At 46.8% G+C, this 9,746-nt stretch overlaps 1 protein-coding gene across 3 annotated transcripts in view; it reads left to right on the top strand.

Annotated features, from left to right (window-relative positions):
• Positions 1–9,746, top strand: part of CELF2 (CUGBP Elav-like family member 2) — a 512,960-nt gene that overhangs the window by 485,114 nt on the left and 18,100 nt on the right. For 2 of the 3 annotated variants that reach the window (XM_023530355.1, XM_023530354.1), the window contains one exon: positions 6,861–6,980. In XM_023530355.1, the coding sequence (XP_023386123.1) occupies positions 6,861–6,980 (120 nt within the window). Of the gene's footprint in view, positions 1–6,860; positions 6,993–9,746 lie in introns of all 3 variants that reach the window. The other variant, XM_011359641.2, reaches the window with a different exon arrangement.

Here is a 9,746-nt window from a genome sequence, read left to right as displayed (position 1 = left end):
GGCCCGGGCGACCAGGACCCAGCACCCGCCACCACCCTTGTCCCGGAGCGTCCCGCTGGCGGCCCGCGAGCAGTGTAACTGAGAACGCAGAGGACACGCTTCTCAGCGGAGACCAACGGGAATTTTAGGTGGGCAGAATGCAGTTCCCCAAGGCAGCGTCTCGCCAGTCTGCCAACAAAGAAACAGGAAAATGTGTGTGTTGGTGGCATTTAATTTGTCTCTGTCTCTCTCGTGTCTCGGGTCTCTTTCTCTGCTGTGCATCTGTTGAATATTTTGTTTTGAAGTATTTGATGGAGCTTGGCCGTGTGACAAATTCGAGTTTTTCTTTGCTTTAAATAGTATTTGCTAGATTTCAAAAGGTTCTTGAAGGCAGCTAGATACCCAGTCAAGGTATCCTTTCCAACTTATACTCAAATCGGGACAAATTTTCAGAGTATCGTCCAAACGTGCAGAGCACATGGCGTCGTCTCACGTTAAGGCAGCTTATTTCGTTCACTTTTCTCAGTCTCCTGCTCCCGCCCTCCCCCGCCTCCCCGTCTGCCCGCTGGGGGTACCCAAGAGCAGCAGAATCAGAGGTCGGAAAACCACGTGCAGTCCAGTCCAGGTCACTGTAGCCGGTCTCCCGGGGTTTTAAAATAAATAGACAGCCGAGGCAAAAGAGATCTCTAATCTGCATGTTGATTCTTCATTATCAGCCTCAAGACGGGGCCAGTGAGTTTCCCAGCCTCGTCCACCCCTCCCACGGCCCCCGAGCCCGGGCTTCCCCGGGGCTGCTGTTAGAGGCGTCTACTGAGCTTTCTCTCCAACTCACTGTTCGCCGTCACAGTTGTGAATTATCCACCAGAGCAGAGTGTGACTTTAACCCACCTCTTCCTCAGACCCGACCTACAGACTTGAGGGATGTGCAGAATCACCCATGAAGCGTGAGATCAGCCAGTTTCCCTGTCATCTAACTCCTTTCGCCTCTTGACACCGAAACTCTAGCTAGAAGTCGGTGACTGACGCGTCTCCTTCCTGCTGCTTTGATTTCTCTGGGCGAGAGGGCCAGCGGGCAGCCTCTCTAGGCCAACAGCTCCCACGTGGCCTTTGTAGAAAGAGAAGCCTCCCGGACTGGCGCGTCATCGGTGGGAATGAGACCCGTGGCTGTGTAGTCCTCAATAACCGAAGTTGTTGAGACTGAAAGTGGAGAAAACTGTATCCAATTTTTGGTTGTTTTGTGGAATATATCCTGTGTAGGCTCGTCTCCTCAGTTCACCCTGTACCCAGTAACTGATGATGTAAAAGTCCCCAGCTGATGCCGGATACTGTGCCAAGTTCGTTACATAGCGCACCTTACTTAATCTTCCCAACTTTTTATGTTGGGTGGTGTTTTTTTTTTTTCCTCCATAGAAAAATGATGGAGCACGAGCCTGGGGAAACGAGGAAGCAGTTTGAATGGAAAGCACTCAGTCTTAACCACAGCCCCATTTTGCCTCCAGTTTTGTTTTTAGAGGGGAGTGGCGAAATTATAATGCTGCTACTTAGAGCAGTAGCCTTGGCGTTTGGTACCTGAGGGGCCAGGCTAGGGCATTTTTTCCTGTCCTTCTCAGTGATGCAAAGCTAACCAACCTTCATGGTCCTTCTCCTGCCACCACAGATTGGATGGAGGGCGACCCCTCCCCAGGGGTGGCACAGAGGATTAGAGACTAATGAGGTCTGTGCCGTAGACAAGGTCGGAAAATTGTAAGCTGCAGAGGCTAAGGTCATAAGACCCTGTCATATGCTTTGTGTCCCCAGCGATTACAGTGAGCACTCCACACCATCACCACGGCGACAGGCCCATCGTGAGGCTTTCTAGGACCGTGGGGGTGTCCCTGGATAAGCCGCTTTCTCCAGGTCGCTGCTCTCGGCCCTTGCACCCCTACCTCCCCATCGCCGGCGTGAGCGGGGCCGAGTCTGGGGCCTTTCTGATGGCGGTGGCTCCTGCGTGTTTCTCAGACGAGGGCCAGGACCCCTGATCCGGTCGCCGCGTTTGCTTCCTGCCATTTCCGGTGCCGTCTGAGGGCTGTCTCCTCAGCCCGCTCCTTCCCGCTCCTTTCCCTCCTCTCAGAGCTACGTGAAGAGCCTGAGCGAGGTCAGGGACACAGCCCTGAATCCAGGAGGCTTTTCCAACAGTCACCGTGCGTGGGCGCTGGAGTCCTTTTACCAGCTACGTGTCACCAGGACAAGGACACGGGTTTCTGTGAAGGCATGCACAAGGCCCTCGCAGTGCAGGCAGTCGACCCAGTTCTCTCTCCCTAGCATGGCTGTGAGATCTGCACGGTCTCTCATTAGCAGAGTCAGTCCAGCTCCTGTGGCTGCTGTGTGCCCGGTACATGGTTTTCCATCCTTTTACTCTCAGCCTGGTGGTGTCTTTGAATCTGAGTGCGTCTCCTGTCGGCAGCATGGACAGGTCTGGCTTTCACTGTTGTTCGGATTGTTTTGGTTGGTTTGAATCCGGTCTGACCTTCCCTGCCCTCTGACTGGATTGTTTCATTCATTCACGGTTCATGTCCCTACTGACATGGTTGCCTTTTCATGTGCCTTTGTACTTCTTCTCTGTCTCATGTCTTTTTGGTCTTCTGTTTCTCCTTTATGGCTTTATTTTGCATGAAGTAAATATTTGCTCTTCTCACATTTTAATGGAATGGTTTTTCAGTATTAATTTTTTTTTCTTAGTGGTTTCCCTAGGACTTACAGGAGGTGCCCTGCCCTATCAGAATCCACTTCGTATTTCATATTCGGTGCCGGCGGGATACAGAAACATTCCTCCTATAGAACTCTCGCCCCTCCTCCCTTTGCTGTGCTATTATTTACACACGTATAACGTTTATATATGTTCCAAACCCAGCGATGTATTGTTATGATTATCACGTCACATAATCTAACGTCTTTTAAAGAGACGAAGACAGGACAGCAGGTGTGTATCGGCCGTTTGTTTGGAACTGTCTTATTTACCATTTCTGGTTCTCTTCCTTCCTTTCTGTGGTCATCGTCCGGCGTCATCTCCCTGCTCCAATACGCCGTTGTCCCTCCTCCCACCCACTTTTGTGCTTTTATTGTCAAATATGTTACATTTCTATATGCTACAGACCCAACAATACAATTATATACATATTGTTTTAGGCAGCTGATTTTTAAATCAATTAAGAAAGGAGGAAAAGAATGCAATTATTCTGTCTTATAATTACCTAAGTAATTACCTTCATTGGTGTTCACTGTTTGGTGTGTGTGTGTGTGGATTTGAATTACTGTCTGGAATCACTTGCTTTTAGTATTTCTTGTAAGACACATCTGCCAGCAACAAATTCTGTTTTTGTTCCTCTAGGAATGTTGTTATTTCTTTTTTTTTTTTTTGAAAGATAGTTTTGCTGGATATAAGATTCTTAATTCAAAGATTTTTTCCTTTCAGTACTTGGACTATGTCATCCCACCACCTTCTGGTCCACTGTGCTGAGAAGTCGGCTGTTAATCTTATTGGGATTCCCTTGTACATGATGAGTCTCTTTTTTTTCTCTCTCTCTCTCTTGCTGATTTGAAGATTTTCCTCTTCATCTTTGGCTTTGAGCATTTTTACTGTCAAGTGTCTGGGCACAATCTGTTTTTGTTGTCATAATTGTAGTTTGTTGACTTCCTTGGATATATTGATTATTTTTCATCAAATTTGGAGACTTTTTGATCATTGTCTCTCTGAATATTTTTTCTGCTCTTTTCTCTATTTTGGTACTCCCATTACATGAATGTTAGTGTGTTTAATGGTGTGCACATTTCTCTGAGGCTTAGTCTTCTGCCTGTTCAAATCTACTGTTGAGCCCTACAGTGAATTTTCATTTCTGTAATTTACTTTTCAATTCCAGAATTTCCATTTTGTTCATTTTTGTACTTTCTATCTCTACTGATATTATTTGGTGAAACACTGTCATCACATCTTTCTTTAATTCTTTAAGCATAGTTAACTTTAGTTCTTTGAACATATTTATAATAGCTGCTTTGATGTCTGCTGAATACAATATCTGGGCCCTCTCAAACAGTCTGTTGCCAGCTTTTTTCCTGTGTGTGGATCACATTTTCCTGTTTCTTTGTACATCTCATAATTTGTGCACGACTGGACATTTTAGGTAATACATCATAGCAATTCCTGACACCGATGTTCCTCACTCTACACCTCCTGCCACCAAACCCAGCTTCTTGTTTGCTTATTCGCTTAGACTGGACTAGTTCAAGGAAGGCTCTGTCCCTATGGTATGCTTCTGATGTCACTCAGAGGGCATAGATTTTGGCTGTGAGTGACTTTCTTATATGTCCTTTTTTAAAATGGTGTAATTCTTCCAAATGCCCCTGCCTGGCCTCCCTGTTAAATTTCTGATGAGTCTTTTTATATTATGAAACTTTTGTTATCACATCCAGCTGTTACCCTCTAATATAATCTCTAGTTGTTTGTTCTATTGTTTTTGGCCCTGGGGCATAAAATTCCCCCAGAGCCTGATTTAGTTAAAGACAGACCCCTTCACAGGGAACATCCTCAAGGCCATTCCTTAAAGCTTGCTCTGACCCCGGGAGAATTCTTAGTTGTCTCTCTTTCTGACTCTCTCTGTTGAACTCCTAACTGGTCTACTGTTTTGCTTTTATGGAGCTACATGTCTCTTCTTCATTGCTCACCACCCAAATTTCTATCGTTTTCAACAGCACCTTAGGCTTGTATATCAATATAAATTTGAAAACCGAAATGGAATACACAAATTCATAGAAAGCTATAGCTTAGTAAAACTGATTGAAGAGGAAAGCCTTGTATAATTCTCTTTGAAGAAATATCAATATTTTTAAATTATCCTAGTAAAAAGAAAAGTCCAGATCATTTTTTCTGACAAGTTCTATCAAACGTTTAACCTACAAGTAATTTCAATCTTATACAATCTATTCCAGAAAATGGAAAAACAAGGACATTCTCCCAGTCATTTTGTGAAGTTAGCAAAAGCTTGGTAGCAAGACAAAGGACAGTACAAGAAGGAAAAATAAAGGCCTGTCTTACTCGTGCACATACTGAAAAGATCCCAAACAAGATAGCACATAATGAAGCCAAAGAATTATCGCTAATTTTGTTAGGTTTAATAATGGTTTGGGATTTTAAAAGAAAATGTCCACCATTTTTAGAGTCGTATAATAAAGTATGTAGGAGTGAGATAACGTAAAATCTGAAATTTTCTTTATACTTAGGATAAAGTATAAAGAAAAGGAGTTGGTCCTCAAATATTCTTAGAATCTGGATATGAGTTTATGGGGGATCATTGTGTTACTGTCTCTGCTTTTACGTATATCTGTAAAGTTTCATAATATAAAAGGACTAGAAACAGTGGCTTGATTATATGTAATATTATTTTTTTAAAAAGAAAATATACATTATGAGGAAGCTAATGTCATACTCAGACAGAAATGTGACAAGGTAGGGAATTCAGGTTTTAGACGTCTGATCTGGCCTCATCCAAAAGGGATCCCAAGTGAGGTACGCTGTAAGCAATGCTGTGTGGTCTCTGAGGGCAGAGCCAGGATGAGCTCCCATGGGCCAGGAACAATCCAGGAGGATGGATGACATTCCTGGCCGGGCTAGATGGAAAGGAAGTTCTCATACTCTGATTTCACAGCTAGAAATGGACCACGTTCTTTTTTTTAGCTGTGGACAGAGTTGAGTTTAACCTTTACCCCATCACCAGGATAAAGGTGATGTGTGTGAGGAAAGTCGGCCAATTGTAACACTGTACAAATGCAGGGTACTTAAGTGCTATATGCAGAAGCAGGTTTAAGCATAAAAGGGTTAGGGAGTCCAGCTCCTTTGGAAAACAGTTTGGTGTTTCTTCAAAATGTTATAGACATAGATGTCACATGACACGGCCATCCCAGTCTTATATATTTACTCAAGAGAATGAAAACATGTCTCCACAAAAACTTGCCACTTTCATATCATCATTATTCATAAAAGCCCCAGAGTGGGAACAACCATAATGTCCACAGCTGATGAAGGGATAAACAAATGCAGTGCTTCCACTTACAAAGGCGGCACCGACAGGCCACGACGTGGCTGAGCCTTGAAGACATTTTGTCGAGTGAAAGGAGACAGTCACAGAAGACCACATAGTGCACGATTCCATCTGTGTGCAGTGTCCAGACCAGGCAGATCCACAGAGCGCGCGGGTCCGTGGATGCTGGTGTCAAAGGTGTGGGTGTCTCTGGGGATGATAACAACGTCCAGGTGAGAGTGTGCTGCTCGTGCCTCTCTGTGACGGTGCTAAAAACTGTCGAGCAGCACGCTTTACAGGAGTAAAGGTATGGCCCGTGAATGACATCCCAATAGGGCTGTCATTTAAGGGCCGGGGGACGGGTCACGCCACCCCCTCTATGGCCACCACCACCAGGGGTCTGCATGGAGTCTTCTGTGAAAATCAGGAAAATGTATGACTTTTTTTTTAATCTTCATTGAGAAAAATGCTAAGTCTGAAGCAAAAACAATGAGAAAGCCAAGGCCTGCCGTTTTACTCCCCACTCGTTGGCTTGTTAGCCTGGATGAGAAGGGGGCTTAGCTCTGAGCTCCCCCGAGGCTAAGGAGAGCCCAGCCTACCCAGGATGGGCCTCGTCTTCTAGAATTTCTCCCTCCTAACCAGCAATAAGCATAGTCGCTGTACTGGCCAAAGAGGGCTATGACGATTTTTTTAATCACTAAACGTAATTTTTAAAACAGTCACACGTGCAGTCACGCCAGACGTGTGCGCACGACCCCCGGCCCACCCACTGCGGTCAGCCTTCACTCATGATGTGCTTCTCTCCCCATGTTCCCGTCTCCTGTCTTCCAGTGGCTGCTTCAACCCCCAACTCCACTGCTGGTGCAGCCATGAATTCTTTGACCTCTCTGGGGACTCTGCAAGGACTGGCGGGAGCCACTGTCGGACTGAACAATATTAACGCACTAGCAGGTACCATCAACAGTGAGTATTTGCTGCTCTGGTGGACAGCCTTCCCCCAAATTCTCCGCAGGAAGCGGTCAGCCAGAAATGACCTAAAAGGGATCCGTACCTGGGAGAACTAAAACTTGGGATGGAGGAGCGCATGCTTTGACAGGCACATGCTGTCCGCGTTCGTTTTGCCTCAAAAAATGCCCAACCACTCGCCACCCCCGTCTTTTCTGATACATACTACGTGCATTTCCATCTGCAGATCTCTGTGGTTGGCAGTTATTTGCAGGTTTCGAGGGACTGGGTTTGGTTTGGATTTGGATTTGGATCTGTCCTGTCCTTCTGCGAGGCAGTGTTAATAAGAGAAAAGGGGATGGACCAGAAATCGGGGCATGTGGGGCCGGCTCCGAAGTCACTAGTGATTACCCACAGGACCTGAGGCCAAGCCTTGCCCCACTCTGAGCTCAGAGTCCTGTTGGGAAACTGATGATCTTAAAGGTGGCTTCCAGCTCTGAAACCCAGAGATTGGAGATACTTATGGCAGCGTAGGGGGTGAGGCCTGGAAAAGAGACCCAGCTAAGCAGGCAGGACCCGCTCCTGGAGCGACATGGGTCACAGTAAGCCATGCAGCCCCAAAGGGGCTCCACCGCGGCCGGGGGGCAGACCGCTCACAGGTCACTTAGACCCACACGGGACTCTCCGGAGGACTCTGGGTCTGTCCCCGTAGCTCACCCACTACTGATGGGTTTCCGCCTGCAGATGAGCATGGTGTAGGCTCCTGCTTGGCGCTGGCTCCCGAAATGGGGAGACTGCCCTCAGCCCCAACGGGGACACGTCATTTGCCTCTCCCTTGGTCTGGTCCCCCTCGGGGGCCTGAGAGTAGCCAAGCCCAGCAGGTCCCTGACAGCCTATAGACTCTGATTTGGGGGCCCAGGTACCTACTGTGCAACCCACACCACCCATCAAGAGAGGGGTCCCTGGCAGGTTGTCCCATTTCAAGCCATGGTTGAATAAGGGAACTGTTTTTACAGGGCAGTCAGGCAATACAGTTTCCTTAAAAAGGCAAAAAAGAAAGAAATCCCGATAATTCTACTTCGAAAGCTCAAGAATACCTTTCAGTTTATTTGGAAAAGAATCTAAAATTCATCTGCATGAAGAGTAACTTTTATAATCCTGATAAGAAGATAAATCTTGTATTTTAAGGTAGGAAAATTTCAGGTTTTATGAAATCCTTTTCTTCAGATGCTCTGGGAAAAGCAAACAAAAACTTGGACTGAGTTTTATCTGATCCTTGGCCAAAAAAAGAAAAGAGAGACATTTTCCCTTGCAGATACGCTGATTAGCAGGGGTAACCACGGGACAGCACAGTGTTGCTCCAGTACAAGTGCCTCCAGCCCCCTCCCCCAGCCCTGGGCCCTCAGTGCCTTGACTGCTGTTTCTGACCTTGTTCTGCAGACGCTCCAGCCCACTTGTCCTTGCCCTCGGTTGCAGGTGTGTGTGTTTGCACACAGCCCTCCATGCTGCTTCTCTTGCCCCAGGACCTAGTTCCCCTAAAACAAGGACTTTGATTTGATCGCCTGCCTGTCCTTGGTCTGCACAGTAACAGGCCAGTGGGAGTGGCTGTCCTCCTCAGCACGTGCTCATGACTGCTGTGTGTCGTCCTCGTGTGTGCGTCCCGCCTCTCTCCGTCCTGTTCTGTCGTACTTGGCTGGGATGTTCCATCGTGAGGAGGGGCTGGAGAGGGACTCTGTCGAGTGGCAGAGAAACCATGAGTAGTTCTTGTGTGGGGTCTGTGTTACACGAATTTTGCTTCTGGCAAGGACAACAGGCTTAAGTTGTTGGGGTTTTTTTTTTAATTCTTTGCCATTGGGTTAATATAAGTGTGTTGAGTTCATGGAAAATTAAGAATGCGTCCAGTTTCAAATAACCCCTACCGGAGAGTATGAACCAGGAGGACGTTTCGTTAAACCAAAATCCACACTCAAACAAAAACGCGTTCCTTCAGGTGAGGAGAGGCTGTGCGCGGAGCCGCTTCACGGTCCCAGCCCAGCTCGGAGCCGCTTCACGGTCCCAGCCCAGCTCGGAGCTAACATCTGCTTCCTGTCCCAAAGACCAAGAGGGACCCTAACACAGAGTGTCCTCTTCCACACCGTTCTCCCTCAACAGAGATGTTGCTGCTGCCTGTTCTGCCAGATAATTCTCAAAGCAGGTAGTCAGGAAACAGTTGCCTAGACAGAGGCAGCTTCTAAAAACAGCTGGCCGCAGCCTCCACTGCCATCTCCCACCCGCTCCATCCCAGAAACCATTACAGGCCACCACAGGGCAGTTTTCTGATTTTCAGCACAGGACCAATTTTTGCCCATGAAGGAGCCAGGAAGAAAGTAGGTAGATGGAATCCACTTAGTTCCCAAATTCATCTGAGTGTAAATTGTACCTTCTTCCCTGAGAGGCGGCCCCTCACCTCCTCCCAGAATAAAGTTTTGGTTAGTAGACAAGTAGCTAAATCGAATGGAATCTGATCTCCTTTTTCTACTTTATACATTCACGAGTGGAGGGGCTAATGGGAAAAAGCACGGGATCCGCGAGCTAAAAGCAGAAACTAGCCAGATCGAAAGGAAGGAGTGCGGGTGACTCACCTGCAGAGCTTCCACCCGTGATTATTTGCGGATCCTCCAGGCATGTTTCATATATCAATATCTGAACTAAGATGAAAATATTTTTTTGCAGATATGTCCACTCAAGAGTCTGTATCTGATTGTGTGTGTTTAAATGTATTTTTCCTTGTTT

Source organism: Pteropus vampyrus, unplaced genomic scaffold (genome assembly GCF_000151845.1).
Source record: "Pteropus vampyrus isolate Shadow unplaced genomic scaffold, Pvam_2.0 Scaffold49, whole genome shotgun sequence".
NCBI classification, from domain to species: domain Eukaryota; kingdom Metazoa; phylum Chordata; class Mammalia; order Chiroptera; family Pteropodidae; genus Pteropus; species Pteropus vampyrus.
The sequence above is the reverse complement of the archived record's forward strand: the minus strand, read 5'-3'. Positions and strand labels throughout refer to the sequence as shown.